This window comes from Symsagittifera roscoffensis, chromosome 3 (genome assembly GCF_963678635.1).
Source record: "Symsagittifera roscoffensis chromosome 3, txSymRosc1.1, whole genome shotgun sequence".
In the NCBI taxonomy this organism is placed as follows: Eukaryota; Metazoa; Xenacoelomorpha; order Acoela; family Convolutidae; genus Symsagittifera; species Symsagittifera roscoffensis.
The window spans coordinates 20,037,673-20,058,425 of record NC_087064.1 but is presented as its reverse complement, the minus strand read 5'-3'; the positions used below and the strand labels follow the sequence as shown (position 1 = coordinate 20,058,425).

At 36.3% G+C, this 20,753-nt stretch overlaps 2 protein-coding genes across 3 annotated transcripts in view; one reads left to right on the top strand and one right to left on the bottom strand.

Annotated features, from left to right (window-relative positions):
• Positions 1-20,753, bottom strand: part of LOC134842735 (WD repeat-containing protein 7-like) — a 625,416-nt gene that overhangs the window by 381,590 nt on the left and 223,073 nt on the right. The window lies entirely within an intron of this gene.
• LOC134842210 (histone-lysine N-methyltransferase E(z)-like) lies at positions 3,318-19,318 on the top strand. Of its 2 annotated transcripts, none has more exons than XM_063858440.1 (11): positions 3,318-3,756; positions 3,994-4,385; positions 5,822-6,020; positions 6,290-6,620; positions 10,010-10,181; positions 11,460-11,726; positions 12,145-12,902; positions 13,323-13,555; positions 14,503-14,663; positions 17,953-18,143; positions 18,560-19,318. In XM_063858440.1, the coding sequence occupies exons 1-11, from the start codon at positions 3,320-3,322 to the stop codon at positions 18,740-18,742; spliced, it is 3,324 nt and encodes a 1,107-aa protein (XP_063714510.1). In that variant the 5' UTR covers positions 3,318-3,319; the 3' UTR covers positions 18,743-19,318. The 2 variants fall into 2 exon arrangements, with proteins under 2 accessions (XP_063714510.1, XP_063714509.1); XM_063858439.1 differs by having other exon boundaries at positions 10,007-10,181.

Below are 20,753 nucleotides of genomic sequence, written 5' to 3'. Positions count from 1 at the left end.
ATTATTCTTCCTCTAAAAGTTCGTGATCCTTAATAAATTTTTTTTTTCGTTTGAAACTTCTCTCTGTGCTCAGTTAACGTTGGGCATTGCGTTTCTAAATTGAGTTTCATACTAGACATATGTTTGTAGTTTTGTTCGATAATTTTTTCAATTTTTTTTTACTTTTGTCTTATCTATCCGCTAGCTCGTAATGCAATTTGCTTGATGGTATATATCGCAAGTATGTGTGTGACTGGAATTTATCAGTTGATTAACCCATCGAGAACTGTGGATATATATTAGGCTAAGAAAAATCTAAAGCTAAAACCGAACATTAATTGCAATGAAAAGACTCACGGGAATAAAAAGTTCTAAAGGTTGACTTGACTATCGAATTGGCGATGTTTATGTTTGGGTTATTTTTCTACCGATGCCAAAGTAAGGTTTATCGCTCAACGGTTAAAGTTCGGCAACGCCCGAAATGTGGATAGAGTGCATATACACTCCATATGCGTAAATTTATCCAATCTTTTGGATGAATTTATTTGCCAAATTCTCTGAAAGCTAGGTTTATGCTTCTGAAATAAAACCAAAACCTATTACTCTAAAATTATCCAGAATCAAGTCGAAAAATTTTTGTGATAAGAGACGAAGCGTGCGCAACAGTTAGACTCCAGGAAGTTGCAAAAAAGCAGAAAACATTTCTTGTACGTTGTACAACAATTGCAGCTGAACTTTCTGCCGCGCCGTAATCTTAAGCGTTACCAGAATAGTTAATTATCTTTTTTTAACGAGTATTAGTTAATTTTCATTTTTTTTTGGTCACCTAGTTTTCTTTCGTCTGAATTTTCCTCGGCGTTGAAACTATATGTATATTGTCTATAGTTCGATTTAGTTTTAACAAAACTCCCTGCGGGGTAAATTCAATCCTCTCGCGCTCTCGATCTGTGAATAACAGATGTTTTCTAGCCTTTTTTGGTCACGTGAATAGTTCAATGAAAAAGATTTTGAAAGTTTTTCTGTTACAAGATAAGCAAATAGCTGTTTTTTTTCGGGTCTAAAAAAGTTAAAGCTTTATCAACTGCTTTGCTCTATTTTAAATGCGCTATGAACTTAATGTATTGAGCGCAACGCTTAAGAATGCTTGGTTGAAAAGGTCTAAGAATGGCTAAGTCCGATCATGAAGCTCAGTAGTTAAGAATTGTTCAGTCGAGAATCTTCTGATTTTTCAAATAATCTGAACTCTAAAATATTCTAGTTGTTTTTGTGAAAAGTCAACTTTTTAGACAACCTCAACTCAATTCATCTTCAGATGTCTCAGTTTTTTGTCTTGTGTGCCAAGTTTCGTGTGGCAGATTTATTTCTGAAACGAAACAACTAAAAGCTACAGCCATTTTTGTCTTTGGTCGAAGACGTTGAAAACTTAAATTGAGATTCTCCTAATATTCTTAAGTGAGCTTTTTGGAAACACTGCCGCGTGAAAATTTTTCAATTTTTGGGAGGCAATTTAATCTATCAAAAATACTTTAAAAGTTTCAAAGTTTTTCGGCTCAAAAGCTTGCTTCGAATTTTTGCGTCGCTGGATAGCTTGCTTAAGAAAATTTTTTGTAGAAAAGTCATTTTGAATTAGTTCAAAGTTCTATCGCTCTTTTTAAGCTCTCTGCAGAAAATTTCCTGTTGAAATGTTTCAAGGTTTTATCGCAAAAAATGTTTGCTTCAAAAAAGTTTGAGCAAATTATTTAAGCTCTCGAAGTCAAGTTGAAGATTTTATGGTTGTAATCGCTTCAAAAGATTTTAAGTATTTTATCAAACCAGTTCAAGCTATCCAAACAGCGTATAATTTTTTTTAGATAAAATCATCACTTGGTCAGCTTTCCTAGAAAACGGAGTTTTAAATCTTACTAATAAATTTTCGTTCAAAATCAACAACAAAAAAGCCCCGAAGAGCCAATTTATTTGCTAACAGACAGTTTCCAAGGGCTTGAATACTAATTTTGGCTATTCGGGATTACCAATTTTATGTAGGTTTTAAACAGAATATGCTTCCTATTTTTTTAAAGACGTAGTTTTCTGTCTATGCATATAAACCAGCGTAATTTTTGATAAAATACTATATAATTCCGTTTCTCTAATTTAAGTTTTTGGTTCAAAATAACCATTGGTGTTCTAGGAGAATTTTCAGTAGTTTTTTTGATGAACAGTTTTTTTTCCCAATTCGCAACCCCACTCGCGTAAAACGCAATCAAAGCTTATATGCTAGAAAACTGCTGTATGGATACTTTTGCTTGGTGACTGTATTTTAAAGTTAATTGCTTACATATCTTGCTTAAAAACGGTATATTTTCGCCATGAAATTCAAGCGGTGATAGCAACTTGATTTTTTCAATGTTTTATGGCTTCAATAGATAGTGGCAGAAAAACTTTGCGAATCAATTCAAGCTATCAAATAGTTTCAATTTTTGCTCAGTTTGTCGCTTGATTGCTAGCTTAAGAAAAAATTTAGCAGATATTTCAAGCTACTAAGCAACTTGAAATAATTCACTTACTTTGCTCAATAGATCGCTTCCGAAAACTTGAAGTTGTTGCGAACTAATTCAAGCTTTGAAAACATATCTCATTGTTTCATCACCTGCAATGATTGCTAGAAAGTATTTTATTTAAAGCAATTCAAGCTATCAAAACGTTATATTTCAAAAAAAATTATTTCAAAAAGCATTTCTTCGAAAGCTTGCTTGCTTGAAGAAAAAGTTTTTTTTTAATCATCAATCTACCACAACATCTTTAAATATACTTTTTAGTTCGATCGCTTGTTAAGCTGCATGGAATAAAAGTTTTTTTGCCACTGTAAACTGGCTCAAGTTTTGAATTCAATTTGGATTCTTTCAATTTTTTACTGGTTGAACACTTCAACCCTTGCGAACTGCTTCAAGCTGTCAAAATCAACATGTCAAGTTTCATCCCTTGAATAGTTAGCTAGAAAAGATCGAAAAGTTTAAAGCGAAGTGCTTCAATTTAATTTTTTTGAACCGCTTCAAAGTAGCCAAATCAGCTTCAATTATTTCAATGTTTCAGCTTATGAGAAGATTGCTTAAAGTATGACCGAACCGATTAACAGGCTGGCTAGTTTAATTTAAACGAAATTTGGAATTAGAGGCCTAATATTTAATGCAATGGTGTTTCCATTTTCTGTAAGAGGTTTACTCGATACGCTTGCTGTTTCGACCAATCCAACAGATGGTACCAATCCACGGGATGGTACTAATAAATCCAAAAAAAACTCTAAAAAACTTATGTTTTCCCTAAGTTTTGATTTTTGACTGGAGTGAACTTGCAGATAAAAATGGACAATGATGGAGGCATGAGCAAACAGACCTTTGAAACATCAGATCAAAATGGCAGGAAAAGAGTGCCAAAAAATTTAACTAGTGATCCCGATTTTTCCCAGATGATAAAGAAATCGAAAGCTTTTGTGAAGCAGGAGCCGAGTGATTCTGATACATCTGCAGGCGAAGTGGTAGAACAACCGAAAAGAAACAACGCTAGAGGTTGCAAAGATTTGACCCTGCTGAAGATGCAATACGGAGGCACATTGGCTGTTGATTGCTCGAACGAAGACGTCTCCTTTACAGATTTGGACACCGATTCGAGTGAGAGCAAGGGACCCATTGGAAAAGTGAATAAGATTCTTGGGGGAAATATCAGCCAGATATCGGTGGGGACTCCTGACAGTATGAAGATATCGCCACATGCAAATCTGAAGGAAGAGTTTGAACAAAAGTCAGTGACATTTAATAAAATTAAATATAGATTTAGTTTCATATTCTTATATCTATAGGGTTTGAGCTCTGAGGAGTTAAACGTTCTTTTAGAGGTTTGTGAGTTATAATAGTTAAATTATGTTAATTAATAGAATAAATTCAGTCTCAAGTTAAAGGATATGACGTAAACTTCTCAGTCATTTAATAAATATATTCTTCGAATTACTCGGAACAGAGAGTAACTCTGTCTGTTTAGTTTCCCTTTCACTTCCGAAATTGACAAAAAGTTCTTGGAAGCTGGCAAAACCAAAGTAAAAGAGCTGATGATGAAACACTTGGACGATGAAAAGTTAGTAGCGAGAAAAATTTGGGCAGAAACTGCTCAGATGGTAACTGATGATTGGAACTCTTTTGGAATGAGAAACAGTTGTATTCATTTGGACTGTAAAATCAAATCGTTCCAGAGTTTCGAGAATATGATTGCGCCACAACATGAACAGAAAGTGAAAGGTCGAGGTAAAAAGAAGAAGGAACCAGTGAATAAAACCAATGAGAACATACATGAACCAGTTGAGATAAAGAAGAAAGCGAACAAGAGATCTCAACAGCCACCAGCGAAGGAGAGGAAATTATTCTGCCCTTCAACTGGTTTGTAGTTGTGCATATGCGTGGAGAGCTGTACTAATTTGGTACAATTTCCATGTGTTCTTACATTCTGTTATTTTTTCTCAAGAAAGTAGATTTAAAGTTCACGCCGCCACTGTCAGTAGTGATTTGAAGCCATCAATATTTTACAATGGCCGAGAATGAATGATTTTAATTTTTATGTGTCGCATATCGATGAGCGCAAGTCTTCGCTTTATGCTAGTAAAGACAGGAAATAGTTAAACACCTGCCAGATATTTACAGCCAAATTTTCTAATGTCAAAATGTACGCATCGTCCGAGAAAGTTGGTGAAACTCCTTGACTAAATTGTGGTCAGCTTTAATGATTTATGGAGTGGCAAAAACTTCCTTGACTCGGTTTAGGGATTCGCTCCTCAGGGATTCGACCCCTTCACCACCCAAAGGGTCCCACATTTGTTACTATTTTACGACATCCTTTCTCGGCCAACGGACTCAAACAGTTTATATTCTAATTATCACGGGCCAAGATATAGTAATTTTGAGGGGGAGCGCGCCCAGAAAAGCCATTTTTAGGTCAAAACCTTCCAAAAAGTACTCAAAAAGGTCCTTTTGGCCTGTTTTTTGAAATTTTTGCCTGTGATGCAGAATTTTTGTCTATAAGGGTCTTTTTAGTGTACCGGGAGCGCTCGGAAAATCAATTTTTTCGAAAACTTAAAAAAAAGTAATCAAAATTTTCAAGAAAATTTGTTGAAAATGCCCCCCCCCCTTACCCTCTCGGGAAAATCCCAGATCCGCCTCTGACTGGATTCCAGATACCTCAGAGAAATCTCGGAGAGGGTAGAGTTTGGTATCGTAATAAAAGCGTTCAGCCGTGATTTGGTTTCGAAAAATTATCTCGATGAGTAAAACCGGTTTAAATGTTGGTTATTTAAACTCAATTGATTCAAATATACTAGTATGGAATCTGACCCCTCATTCAGCCCCTCATTCAGCTTCTTTTCATTTAAGTTTCACATTACACCCTCACACGTTTCGGCCCTAATATTGCTCAGACAAATCCCAAAAATGAGAGAGAAGTATGCGAGGAGTGAAATGGGATGGGTGTAAAACAATTGAGATATGATCATGGGCGGATATAAGATTTTCTTAAATTTTTTGAACTTTTTTATAGGTCTACCAAAAAATTGATTTTCTGAGCATTCCCACCCAAAGCACTGTAAAGAATCTGTTTTGGTCAAGTTGTTTGCGCAGCAGTCAAATTTTTTTGGCGCTCTCCCCCTCAAAATAATATATATTTTTTGGCGCCTTTAGAAAAATTTTACGGTCAGCCAGCCAAAAATTGAGTTCCTAAAATAATACGAAAGGGTGGCCCTTTGTGTAGTCAGAGGGTCGAGCGCCACCCCGGCCCAACTAAGTCCGCTACTAGATATGATGACATCACAGCAGCTGTGTTTAAGGGTGTGAGGTGATTGGAAGGGAGATGTCGGAGCGTATTGTGCTGCCTGCCATGTACTCGTGGCTCACATGTCACATCCAGTTCCGAGCAGAGGACGACACTGTGCTATCCAATGTGCCCTACTTGGGCGATCCAGACTCCACGTCCAACAATGGCCAGGGCCAGTTCCTCAGCGAACTCGAACAGATATTTGCCGGAAAGTGAGTCTTTCCAAATCAATTGCATTGTCACGGTTTCACGGAGTTTTTTTTGCTATGGTTTTTTGTAGTTATAAGGTCATTTTAAGGTGTAGATAAAGCGTGAGAAATTATTGGTCTCAAAAGTTCGCTAGATTTCTAGTTTTTTTGACAGGTTTCATCCCTCGCGATAGTTCTAGAGCAACCCATCCTTTCATTGTAATTGTAAATATGATATTTTTGGGGCATATTTACTGTCAGTTTTCGGATTTCGATTTCTTCATGTTTATCAGAATCTCCCATCTGTCTGAGATCCAGTACGTGCCAGATGTGGTGTTCTGTACGGCTGTGGAAGCCATGCGAGACCTGCATGCTCTACTTGAGAGAGAAGAAAACATGAAACAACAGCAGGAGAAACTGAAACAACTAAATGAAGAGAACAAAACAGACGAAGAGAAAGAAAAGAAAATAATTGAAGCTGATGTTGAACAAGAGACAAGTGAGAAGAGCAGTTCTGTTTCGACTAATAGCGGTGGATCTTCCAAGCAAACTGATGCTACCGAAAAGGAGTCTCAAGGAGAAACAACGAATGAGCAAACGAATGTTGAAAATGCTGAAGCAGAGGTAATTTGGATGTGTTCCGAATGTCTCCAACGTTTAATCCAAGGAGTTTTGACTTATTCCTGTGATTTGCAAGTCAAATAGATAAAATTTTCTATATTTTGTGGTTCTTTTTTGCTTTGAAGATTTAATCCTCTTCAAATGTTTTTGGCATAGACGCCTTATATGCGTCATTCTGAGGGCTTGTGAAGTGGCTAAGGTTTCAGCTTCTTATAATAGCAAGTTCGGACCCATCGTGATCGGTATTCATTGTTTGAGAGCAAAACTACTCCTAGACCCCCAAAAATGCATTTAGCCGGATGTGGAAAATGCATGTAGATGTTAATCAGAAGCAAAAAAGCCTCAGAGGATAAAAATCTTCAGATAGGTCGGATTTCAAAAATCTGCGCAGCGTAGGGATGTTAGAACTAGAGTCAAAGAATTTTCAGATTAAGCTTAAATTATGTTTGTTCGATAATTTGTGAGCATCCGAAGAGTTCGCGTATATTTTTTCTCTTTCCTATTTTTGCTGTAATAAATCTTGGCCCTTATCTTTTTCTGCCTTTAAGGCTCATGAGTTTTTTAGAAGTAAGCAGCTTTGCTTACGTTTTGCAGGTCCTTCATGGTATTCATTGTTGCACTGCTCGTTGTTGCGTGTGGCGACTGCTACTATTTCTGTACGTTTTACCTTACCAATAGTATTTACCTAGTTCGAACACATTTGAAATTTTTATCCTAATTTCATACATGAAGCTAATTTAAAAGGCGAATTTGTTTTTTTCGGTTAGGTTTGTAAGTTTATCAAAGAAACAAAGAAAATAAGTTTATTTTCAACATTTTCATTTTTATAGCTGCGAAAAGCTTACTGTTTCTGAATTAACAACTTGAAGTTTTTTTTGAAGTTGATACTTTTTTTGTTTTATTTTTCTTTCACTCGACTAGCTCAAGTTTTTTTCGCTATTTTACTCTTCTTGTTACCGCTGCCTTTATACAAATTTTTTGCCCAGCTTTTCTTGCAATTTTAGTGGAAAGACACCTTGAAAGAAAAATGGAAATATTTGAAAATTTTTCGACTTCTTTTTTGATCAATTGACTGCTCAGAAAATTAACCGAAGTGATTAGGAGTTATGAGCGTATGAAGACTCTTATATAGGTCTTGTTAAGTTTTTTCTTTTTCTAAGGAAAAAGCCTTAACATTTGTTCACGCTCACTTTTGATTTTTTGTGAGTTGACTTCTGAAGTTCTGTTTATTTCCATGATTATAAGGAAGGCAAGCTCCATTATCGAACAACAACAATAGTATAGAGGTCACGAGAAACGTGACCGACTTCTCTTTTCGAAAGTAGATTTTTTTTTTGAATTTTCTATTGGAATTTTAATTTTACCTATTGATCCAGTTGTCTCTAAATGGGTTAGTTTCTTAAAAAATTACCAGTCATAAATTTTTCTTGAAATTTAAAGAGCTTCAGGGACATTTAAATTTTTCTTTAAAATTCCTAAGTTGAAATTTATTCAAAAAACAAGTTTAATTAAGATCATTTATCCACGGGGGAAAGGACCAACACAAGAGCTGTACAGCTCATCACGGCGAATCGCTGTTGTGCCCCTGTTTAAGAACTACATGCAATTATTATTTTTTTTGGTTATTTTTCTGGGCTGGGTAATGTTGCTTCACCCTCAAGCAACGAGCACGGATCATGGTGGGCCTCGAACATCCGACCTTTCGATTGAGAAGCGGAGACGTAACCACTTCACCACCGCTCCCCAACCACTTCACCAACGCTTCACAACCGCTCCCCAACCACTTCACCACCGCTCCCCAACCACTTCACCACCGCTCCCCAACCACTTCACCACGTTTTTTTTTGTACCTTGCGTGCATTACTCTGTTCCAACTTTCAGTTGGCTTTTTTAAAATTGAGTTCTGGCCAATCTAAACGCGCTTTATGGTTTGACAGTTGCTCTCAAACCCGAAAAAAATTTGCTGGGTTTTCTTAGCATTGGGAACTTCAGTGGAACAGCTGCCGCCATTTTTTCAGCAGCTTAAAATTGGTAAAGTCTGTTCAATCTCTCCGTATAATTAATTCATTGAGCAGCCTTGTACTCTTTGAAAACAGTTACTTTTCCGAAATGGGGAGGAGTTTTTGTCTTCGGGTGTGTTATAGTTTTTTTTTCGTTTTTTTTTCACTGAAAATTAGGTACCACAAATGATCATCGGAATGGGTAGAGTTTTATATCATAATAAAGTACTTTCAGTCGTGATTGGAACGACATTTCTAAAAATTTAGAAAAATACCATCAGTTTTGGGAAAATCTGCATCAAATTTTAGTCTAATGACGCGCAAAGAAGCGGGCGAGCAGGCTTGTTATGAAAGTATACAACACGAAACTTTAATTCAAGACCTGAAAACTTAGTTTTACTTCAATAAAGTTTTTAGTGCTATTGTTTTTTAGTGCTATTGGGACTGAAAGTCTTGAAAATTCAAATTTTCTGCAAAATTTGAAAAAGTTGACCAATATGCTTTTTTTACTATGACTATTGAATATGCCTTAGTTTAGGCGTTCATTTAGTTCATTTCATCACACCGCGCACCTAAAATTTCTAATTTGGAAAAATTTTTTGTTATGTAATTTTTTTAAAGAATATGGTGTGGACTTTTTTGCAACTTGTACAGCAACCGGTTGCCCTTGTTTCATTTTAAGTTTATTTTCGAAATAGTTTTTTTTATAAATTTATTTCCACTGCTGCATTTCAATTCCATCTTTTTTTTATTCACCGTACCTAATTTTGTTGCCTTTCGTATAAAACTTTCAAATATCTCTTCAAGATTTTTTGTTTATTTTGCTGCTCTATATGTATCCACTTTTTCGCTATTACGCTTAGCTATCTAATAGGTTTTTATCTCGTAGTACTTTTGTTATACTAATTGTTATACTAACTTTCGAAATATTTTGACAGATTCGGCAAAATAGCTCATTTGTTTTCATTTTTCAAATGCAGAATATTTTATTTTTGTATTGCAAAAGGTGCGAACCAATACTGAGCCGCGATGTGCTTTTTTGGTCTTTGCTCCCATTCAAAGTTAGTTCTTTTTACCTTATTGGATTAAATGACTTGACATTAAAATCTAAGGAACAATTGTCACGAAAGCTTCGAATAGTATAAGGCAAGCTTAGCGCATACTATTTATATGACTTATTATTCTGTAACGAAGCAACTTACCTTGTGGTTTCAATTTTTAAAATGGTCTTTCTCAAATAGTTTGTTATTTTGTACATTGTTCTTAATGCTTTTTTGAAGTTATTTGTTTGCTTCGCACTCTTTTCCTGAGAGTCGGTTTTCAAAGATACGAAGATACGCGAACTAATTCAATCTTAGAAAGTAAACTTGCTCTGTGCAATTCATTCAGCAGGCGCAGCCGAGCGATGAGTCACTTGATGAGAAAGAAGAGAAGGAGCAGGTGGGCATTCTGCCCGTGTTGCCCACTGATCTTCCCCCGGACAAGGCATTCGCCCTGCTGGCCAAATTGTTCAAATGGGTCGATATTCTAGAGCTGAAAGAACGATACCACAACAAGAGTTCGGGTCAGTAAGAACTTTTTGTGAACTTTTACTAGATGATTATAGGTATACATTAACGGAAAAAGGAAAAAGATCTTTCTTTAGTTCTATTCACTTACTGTTCTTGGGAGGGGGGTTAGGCTCTCCTTTGTTCCAACTATCGAAGAGATAAGTACTGCACTAGAAGTAATAGCCGTTAGTGCAGCCCTTACTAGTATCCTACTAATCAAGATGTATATCCATCTATTCGCAATGATTATTACACTTGCGAGAGCAAGTGTCTTGTAATCGGGAACTAGACTTTTTGCCCTTAACAACTTTTCTTTAACACATCATTCTATTTTCTTACTGGCTTTTTTTATTGAACCTGAGCAAACTGCCAGGTTCGTTCCCGATTGGCCTAGAGGTAACGTGGTTGCCTTCGCACCCGAAGGTTTGCGTTTCGAGTCCTTGCCGGACCTTGTTTTTTTTTCATTATGAATGAAATTGGTTTCCGGTAAAAATTGAATTGTCGGACTTTCGTTTGTTTGCTCAAGTTTTGACGTCTTAGTTGCCACATCGCGGATTTTTCTTGTGCAGTGAGCAATTTTTATTTGGTCGCAAGTGTTGTTCATTGCAGTTTTAGGGGGCTTAAAACTTTTTTAAACAAAATTATCAGCTGGTTAAGCTCATTTTTGAGTAGAAATAATATTTTAAAAAAAATTGGTGTCAAGGGTAGGTATACTGCTGAAATTTCTCCCTTTTTCAGACAAAATTTGGTTGTTTAGTTTTCCTCGAGTTTTGGCTTTGCGGATACATCATTCTCATCAGCACACTTGTGAAAGCGAGTGTCTTGTAATCGGGATCTTCCCTATTCCATTTACTAAACAAATTATTGTTTTTTCCCAGCCGATCAAAATTCACATTGAAACGGTTTATTAAAAAAGTGTCAATCACAGGAGCAGATCTAGGATTTTCTCGAGGGATGAGGGGAGAAGGGTGAGGGCGTGTTGTTTAAAAAGTGGAAATTTTGTCCATCTTTTTTTAGGTCAATCAAACTAACCGATTTTTCTGTGCTGCAGGCGGTTTAAAAAAAACAAACAGGCCATAAGCAAACCCCTCATAACTACTATATTTTGGCTTCGAGTCAGTTTGCGAGAAACGGATGTCGTAAAAGAGTATGTCGCTTGAGTGGTCAGGGGCCCACACCCCCACCATATTTGCTTCCCCATATCCCCTTAAATCCGCTACTGTTCAATCATTAGTTGTCTATGTCTTCAAATGTATATCATTGAAATATCAAACATCAGAATATTTGTGTAGGTCCGATTAAAAAGGCTAGCGCTGCGAGCGAGAATATCAATGATCCCTTGTCCCATCCGTCGAAGGGCCAATTGGTTCTGGGCACGTATCGCAACCTGTTCTGCCGAAGATGTTTCATCTACGACTGTCCCAATCACTCCATTCTGCCTCCTTGCGGTCCATCGATAGTGTCGCGGAAGAAAACATCATCAGGGCCTGGAGGGTCAGACGAGGCTAATTCTCCATGTGGGAAAGATTGTTTTCTTCAAACTTACCCTTGGATGACAGGTAGAGGTGTCAGTGTTTCATTTTATATGATTCAAGTCAATTCACGAAAAAAAAAGAATTAAAATTTATAACGGAATTTTTTCTGCGAAGCTATAAAAACAGAATTTTAGTTGCTGATAAAAACTTCAAACGAAAGCGTGGAATTTCAAGGAGCTTTTACAGTCTGGAGCTTCGATATTAGGAGTATTTTTTTTCTGTGTATAAAGTATGGAGTATATGTTTTGCGGAGAAGGTGCACGTTTTGTGGTTTTGGTTCATTTTCTAGAACTCAAATCTTTCCATTTATTGGGTACGTTCTTGTTAGCAAATACACCAAATGACTCTTTTCGATGCGGTTCATCATCAGGGTTAAGTAGACTATCGTATCAAATTGTAAACCAAAATATATAAACCAAAGTCTCACTGACATCTTTTACAGCAGCGAACCAGGCAGAGACGGAATCGGATCAGATGGAAACAGATCCATCGAACAGCGAAGGATTTAATTCTCCGTTCTACTCCTCCACTGGCTCGTCTTGTGAGTCATCTTCCACAGTTCAGTCGCCAATGAAAGCAAAACCCTTTAAGCCGAAACACAACTGTGATAAATTTGGAACCATGTTGTTCAATAGACTCTCCCTTGAACAGAGCAAAGCACAAGATAGCGAGATGACTAACAGGTCTATTGACGAAACATCGGGGAAATCTTCGCCGATGAAGGTGGACAATGCGGGAAGCCCAAATTTAGATTTGAATCAAATGCAAGCTTGGCAGGATAAACAAGGAGTACAAACCAATGATACCATTAACAACATTGTGAACGGAACCGAAAAAAGTTCAGATAACGAACAATTGGGATGGTTAAACCACGAGCTTACCCTTTTGAAACTGCTTCTGCCTTCGTTAGGCCAGCAAGTTTGCAAGATAGCAGGCTGTTTCCCGTTCAAAACGTGTCTGCAGGTTTACACCAAGTTAAAAGAGATCGAATTTATTGAAGAGACGACTGAACCAATCGAGGCATCCGAAGATAAAGTTCATTTAGCTGAAGACGAGGAAGTAGAAAATGAAAATGGAGAGGAAATTTTGGTAGAAGAAGCTGATGATATGAAAGACTACGACAGTGATTCGCTGAAATTCACAGATGCTACGAATTTGAAAAGAAAGTTTGGGAAGCAGCCTAGGATCGACAAAATAATTGTAAATTTCACGTTATTGTAACGCACATTTTTTTCAGCTTCATGTGTGCGAATGGTATTCATTAACTCTTCTTGGTAAATTTTCCAACCATCTGTATGACAAAAATTGTTTTTTTTTTGTTTCCTGCAGTTGAATTGAGTCGCAGTCATATGTTATCCAATCAGGTTGTTGGGTATAAGTGTAACGAAGTTTCTGACATTTCCGAGTTTGGGAAAAGCAGCAGTCTCCTCAAATTTTTCTTTTTTGATGGACATGTTTAAGTGCCTAATTTTTGAAAATCTTCTTAGTGGTTGATAAATGTTGTTAACGTTGAGAAATTTTTAAACTGAATTCACTGTTGTTTTCAAGCGAAACAAAATTTTTGTTTCACGATCTTCAAATTTCGCCCGAATTTGGTTAGATGACTATTTGTATATTTAGGACTGGTCGCTGCCGCAGAATGCAGAGAGGAAAATAGCGGAGCAGGTGCACAGGAACAACGGAAGACTGGCTAACTACACCCCCTGTCTGCACCAGGATCACCCCTCCTCTTCTTCTCCCCGGGAGCTGTACTGCACCCCCGACTGCCACTGTGTGAGGAACAGCACCTTCTGTGAGAAGTTCTGTCTCTGCTCGCCTAAATGTCCCAACAGGTTCAGAGGATGCAAGTGCAGGTTAGTCATGTCCAATATAGAGGCGGTCTTCAAACAATCCAGCAAATAAGCTGTTTTTTTAAACTACAAAACGTGGACATAAAGTGATGCATTCAATATGATGTGAGCCAAATAATATCTTATTGCGTTTTTTTCAAAGTGGGTTAACATTAGACAAAAAATTAAAAAAGGCAAGTTGTTAGAGTTTCACCAATTTTTTTTACCTCAAGAAATAGGTCATTTGGCTTTTTTAATTAATGCAAAAATTTCGCTTAACTACCGAGTTAATTGATAAAATTGATAAGAAAGTTGTATCAAAAGGAGCCTCATTTACAGACCGATAAAGTTCTATAATATTAAATTTGTCTCCAAAACTTTGCGCAAAACGTTTAAAATTTAATTTAAAGCAAAAATTTTGAGTTTTGTTAGTAAAAATGACCGTTTTTGACTATCAAGCTAAAGTATATTCTTTTATACAGATTTTTGCAGATTTTAGTTTCTAGAGTTTTGTCGTGGTGTGTAAGAGGCTCCTTTTGATATAATTTTCTTATCAATTAACTCAGTAGTTTTAGCGAAACTCTTAAAAAATAGTCAAAATGGTTCTGAATTTTGAAAAATAAATAGTTCTTTAAAAATTCTGGTAATATTCTAAGCGAAAGCTATTCTCTTTATTTTTTGTCTTATCTTAAGCCAATTTGAGAAAAACGCATTTTAAGTTTCCGATGTTTGTCTTCTCCGGATAATTCAAATCAGCACTGTAGTTTTCTGAGTGTTTTATGTTTTGCTTTAATATATATTGAGAAAGTTTGAACGTAAATTCAATTGAAAGTGATTTGAAAATGAAAAGTTCTTTGCGTGTTCTTTGCGTAAGGCATTCAGTTTTTTTGTTTCTGGTTGGTTCAATGAGTGTTTTTTTTATTTATCTGCTGAGTGAAAAGACAGTCATGAACTTGCAATTTTGCTGATAGGGGTGGGCAATGTGACACGAAGAATTGTGCGTGTTTCGTGGCCAAGCGCGAGTGTGACCCAGACTTGTGTGGTCACTGTGGTGCAGATGATTACACTCATTTGGTGCCTGCCTGCAGAAATGTCAACATCCAACGACAACTCCGCAAACACATTCTAGTCGGTCAGTGAAAATGGGTTATGGGGCAAAAATCACCTCATTTTCCCTCAATTCATTTTTCACCAGTTTTAGGAACCAGTTGGCTGTTCATAAGAATACCCGTGTGAGTGGTCTAGGTATCGCATGCCCGAGGAATGTTTAAATTCCTCTTGCGATAAGCAAGCGATATCAAAGTGGAGAATAGACTTTTTTCGGGTTAACAACTTGACAAAATTTGGTTATTGTTTTTTTTCGGAATGTTCTAATTGTTTTTCGACTTAGTGGCTTTTGTTCATTTCTGACTGCGAGCCTGCTCTGTGTAAATTAGTATGAACCTTTTTTGCAATGCTAACTTGCAAATAAAAGTGCTCATTTGATGTTACTTTTGCTATAATCATGGTTTGTAGCCTTGGAAATTTCACAGCATCTATTCTCTGCTTAATTTGTGGTTAAGCGTCCGTGCCTGAGCGGTTAGTGCGTGAGACTCATAGTCTTTAGGTCGCAGGATCGAATTCTTCACTAGTTCGAGGCTTATTTGTACTTTTTTTAAATTTCACTTTATAGAGCTGCTTTATTGTCATTTACCGCTAGTTTTTGCAAAGCGCAGGTTCTTTGTTAAAAGTTCATTTCAAGTTCAGGTGTTAAGGTGGCAATAATTATGCTGCATAGCATTGGTAATTGAGTATCACCTGTTGCATCTGCTTTATTGGTGGCTAGTGTTTGCGTAATGTGAAGCGACCATGGAGCAGATACGAGGACGTGACTCTTTTATTCTTCAGGCCAGCAGTGCAATTCCGGCAGAACAAAAATTGTGTTTTTTCGACTCGTTTTAACTTTTTTTCGTTATTTTTTAAACCTTTTTGAGGAGCTAATTTTACACGTTTTATTGCTTGTGTTCGCTAAGAGCAGCTTCACCTGCTTTCAATTTTTAACATTCAGGCGTAAAAATAAATAAATCACTAGATTTAACAGTTTAAGGTAGTTTTGTCAAAAAAGTTATTATCATGAAAAATTCCCGAAATAGAAAGGTGCTGAATTTTTAATTGAAATAATTAAGAAAATATGCTTTTTTTTGTAAATTTTTTTGAATTTATTGGGTTTTAGTTAGTACTGTTGGTTTTTAGTTCATCAACATTTTTCAGACTGTTGGTCGTGTGATTTCTAGTTTGTGGTGTTTATCGTTTTTCAAAGGAAAAATCAATTTTTGTTTGCTCTCAGTTTCATCTTTTGCCAGTTCGACTTGATTTCTTATTAATTTTTTTAAAGTTCATTTCCCAAAGGCAAATAATGCTCCCAAATAACAAATGCGCTAAGGGGCGTGTCATTAAGCGCCTCCGGATGGCGCTAGACGCTGCATCGCCCTTCTTTGTGTTAATTGCGAGCTGTTAATATTAGCGCCATTGGCTATCAATTGTTAATGCTACTTATATATGTTCAAATTGCTAAGGCATATCTTTTTTAGAGGCATGCCTGAGTCAGATCTATTCTTCTAGATTATATCTCGTCAATCGGCGCAAGTTAGAGAATGATTGGAACAATTTGTTTTGTTGCTTTCTGTTCAATTGATATTCACCTCGGTATAAGTTTCCATTGATTGGTATGCTTTACTTCAATGTTTACATAATTCAATGAATAAATGATTGATCTCCAATTGAATATCAGGATGATTTATATAATCTATAATATCGAAATGGCTTATATGGAATGTATGACATTATGCAAGGGTTTCACAGGCAGAAAAAAACTTAAATGTTTAAAAACTTAAGCTTACGCAAGCTATCTAGTGAGCGTAGTGTTATATTTCGAATTCACTTGCTAACACTAGCGAGCTTACGAGTGTCAGTTGTAGTACGAGCCTTCTTTTTTTCCCATACTATCTCGAAAATAAAAGAAAGCATTTACGTATATGGAATCTTTACTCTAGCATTGGAAATGTTCTCTGCTTTTTTTTGTGGCTAGTGATTGTCATTAATTAAGCGTCCGTGGCTGAGTGGTTGGTGCACAGATTAGTACTCATATCCTTTAGGTCGCAGATCAAATCCTACAAGTAGCCTCTGTGTCAAATTTGTGGTAGAATATAGGAGCTGTTCAGTTCACAACTGTTTCGTTGATCTACTTTGGAAGAAATGGCCGTTGAAAAAGGTCAATTCTGAGGTATTTCTTGTTTGTCCTCAAAGTCTCAAATCAAAGTTATTTAGAAAAGTTTCATCAGTTTTTTCCGATTTTTTAAATTTCCTTCACGCTTTTCCAACGTTTTGCTGGCTATCTTAAAAAAGGGAAAAAAAGTTACTCTCTTCAAAGTCAAAAGTGCCAATCACGCCAAAAAGTTAAGTGGTGCAACGCAGTTTACCCAGAGTGTTATGACGCGATAACAAATAGGAACTAGGTATAGGTTATGTTTAAGAGTCGATGAACGTAGTGAAGACGCTTATATAGGTCGCGATGATTGTTTTTGTTTTTTTTTCGAGGAAAAGTCTTAAAATTTGTTCACTCTCAAATTCAATTTTTCGCGGTTCGACGTTTGATTTTTGTTTGAGCTCAGTTCATTTCCTTTATTGAAAGGAAGGTTAACTTCACTATCGAATAGCAAAAGTGTTAAGTTCACGGAAAATGTGGACTTCTACTTTTGAAAGTTGATTTTATTTTCAGGCTTCCCATCGAAATAAAAATTCTTCATATTGATCCAGTTTTCTAGAATTGGGTTAATTTCATCAAAAAAGTGTCCAGCATAAAAAGTTCATCTAGTTTTTTTTTCATGGAAAATTGATCAGTTCGTTATTTTTTTTCTGGTTACTTGCGTTCATTGGTTTTTTTCCCATTACTTGGCGAAAAAATAAATATTTATTTGCTTTTCGATCCAGTTTTCTCAATTTTGTTTGCTCGTTTAAAAAAGCTAAAAATGAAGAAATCGAAAAAAAATAGTTGTTCAGTGTTCATTATTTTGGGGTTTTCTTTTTTAGGAAAAAGTCTATTAAGTGGCTGACACACAATAATAACTTTTTCGTGGTGGCTTGACAATTGATTTTTGTTCTTTTTCATTTGCAAAAAGGAAGACAAATTACGCTCATGGACTTTCTAGAATTCCCAGAGAAATAAAGAGTTGCCTATTGACTTGACCCTATTTTCTCTAATTGGGTTCATAAAGTTATGAAAAAAACTGTCAATCATAAAGTTCTTGAAATTCAAAGAGCTTTTACGTCAATCAGTTTCTTTGCGTTTCTTTGAGTTCGTTAGCACTTCATTACATACCATCAGGTAACAGTTTTTTCCGACAGACTATAGTTTATCCTTGAATCTGGTATTGTTCGTCTAGGCAAATCGAACGTGAGTGGGTGGGGTGCATTCACCAAGTATTCGGCCGAGAAGGACGACCTGATGGCAGAGTACATTGGGGAAGTGATTTCCCATGACGAGGCAGAGAGGAGGGGCAAAGTGTATGACCAACTGCAATGCAGCTACCTTTTCGACCTCAACAACGAACACTCCGTGGACGCCACCCGAAAGGCTAGTAAAACAATCAGCCACGCAAATGGAGCACGTTTGCATCTAACATTTCTTTTTATTATGATCTTTTTGATGAGTTTCGCTAAGAGTTTTTGTGAAATAACGTTTGATAAAAAGTCACCAATATAATTTTTTGCCAATGTAATTCATAATCGTCTCTTTTGACTAAATTTTGGAGCGAAACAATCCGTTAGACACAAAAACTGGGATGAGCTCAGATTTAAATTGTTTCAAATAACGTATATTTGGCTGTTTTTCGAAAAAATCCTTAAATAAAGAATCAGGATTTGTTAACAAGGATGCTCATGTTCCAATAGAGCGTCCAACTGATTGGATTTTTGTACAAATTCGTGAATTTTTACCGGAAATAAAATTTTCATAAGTTGGTTGTCTATGCTCATGTGGAAGTTTTATAGGGCAACAAGATCAGATTTGCGAACCACTCGATTAACCCGAACTGCCATGCCAAAGTGTTGTTGGTGAACGGAGACCACAGGATAGGCATATTCGCCAAACGGGACATAGCCGCGGGGGAGGAGCTGTTCTTCGACTACCGCTACGGACCCCCAGAGAAACTCAAATATGTCAAACTCAAGTGAAGTGATCATAAACACTCGCTGTGAAAAATTGAAATTTGGGTTTTTTCCTTCCCCCTCCTGCGAATTGTTACTGGCTTAATTTTTGTTCATCTTGTCCAATTGTTATAAAATTGGCATGTGGATTAATTTATGTCATGCGGACAATGGTAAACATATTTAGCTTTCCGTCTGCATGCTTAACCTTGTAAAACCACTTACTACGCTACTGAGTTGATGTTCACGTGTATATGGATTTGAGGGGCGAGGGGGAGGGGTAAGGAAAAAAAGCAAAGTTGGAAATGCAAACAGACAAAACTTGATCTCGGCCTTGAGCGCCATTTCTGGGCTTCAAATTTTCTAACATCAAAAAAGTCTTACTCTTGTCGTTGTTTGAAATCGCACTTGATTTTTTTTAAACGTTTCAATCAATACGTATGTTTTACTTACTGAAGCCTCGTTGTTTATTAGATTTGTTTTTGTAGTGACAGAGATTTGATTTGATTTGAATTTTGCTTTCGACTTTGAAGAGTTCGTATTTTATACTTTTAAGATCAATCCTGAATGCATTGGAGTTTAAGGTATATGCATTTATTCCATGCCGATTAATTTCAAGATTGGTTGTATTTATGAATTAAAATTTGAATTCAATTTTTCTAACTGAGTGCGTTTAGAAACGGAATAGTTGCTGAGAAAATAATTATAGGGACCTCATTTTAATCTTCCTCCGCTAGCTTCGTAACAACAAAAAAACCTAAAACATTTGTACTCAGTTTTGAAGACTAATTTTATTTATAAAAAGCAAGGGGCAGTATTGAATTACGCTACGACTCGAAAACGTTAATGATAAAAGTGATCTTTCACTGAATGCCGCTGTGCTAAATCTTAAAACTTGTGTTGGGGTTCGAATTTTATCAGTTTCTCTTTCTAATTTTCTAAAATTACGCTCTCCAATCGGATTTTTTTTTGTATGTTACCTATGAAATATAATTTACACTTCCATCCAAATTTCTCAAAAAGGATTAGCTTGGATTCCCAGGAAGTCTATCAAAATTAAGTTATAAAATTGAAAAATTATAAAAGTTCTAAAAGCTCTAAAATTGAAGTAACAATCGGTTTAAAATTCATTGGGAACGTCAACCATTGTGAACTTGCAAGCATTCTGTTATTTTACCTGTTTTTTTTTCAAATCCAAATCGCGTCTAGTGATCATTTTGGTAGCACGTTTGCTGCATAATCTTAGTATTACACACGCAAAGCTTGTTTTATAGTATGAACTTTTTTTCCAACCTAAGTAGCAATTATTGTTGCGACAAAATGTGTTCGTTTTGAAATTGTTTATGTTTTATCAATAACCAGCTTTCAAGTACAGCCAACGCTAAGGATATTAACTGACTATTATATCACAAATAGCACTTTAGCTTCAAGGTATCATGGATCTCTAGCATAACGGTAGGGAAGGAGACCCACGTCAAAATAAGAGGGTTCGAAGCTTAGCAGGTTCGGATGTTTTTAATGAACTTTTTCGTATATTAGTTGAAATGCGTACGCTCTATAAATTGAGGCATGTTAGTTGGTAAATTTTTTTTTTTAAATGACTGATGCTGCTAATGCGTCATAATTGGCCTGCGTCACTTAGCAATGTAGACTCGCAATTGGCGTGCGGCACTTGAAAAATTTTGTAGACTCAAAGTGTTACTCATTCAGTTTTTCCCAGTAGCGTTGTCGGTCATATTTTTGCTTGTGCATGCGAAGTGCAACTTCGCCTCTGGATTAATAACTTGTTTTTCGCGTTATGATTGGCTATAATTCGAGGCAAATAAGCGCGAGCAGAACAGCTTAGTAGGCCATAGTTTTGGAATGTCGAGGCTAGTAGTTCGCTTCCCGTAGAGCATTTTCACTAAAAACATGTTTTTTTTTTGCTTTTTTAAATTAAAAAAAAAAACATTTTTAAAGCTATGCCTTGGCCTTTTTTGCATGCATTTGCGAAATGCAGATTCGCCTCTGAGTATACTTCTAGCACTTGCAAGCTCTT

Excerpts from the sequence above, each read along its gene's own strand:
- LOC134842210 (XM_063858439.1), top strand. The coding sequence starts at position 3,320 with ATGGACAATGATGGAGGCATGAGCAAACAGACCTTTGAAACATCAGAT. Across the intron at positions 3,757-3,993 it reads AAGGAAGAGTTTGAACAAAA|TTTCCCTTTCACTTCCGAAA; the intron begins GTCAGTGACATT and ends CTGTCTGTTTAG. Across the intron at positions 4,386-5,821 it reads ATTATTCTGCCCTTCAACTG|GGTGTGAGGTGATTGGAAGG; the intron begins GTTTGTAGTTGT and ends GCTGTGTTTAAG.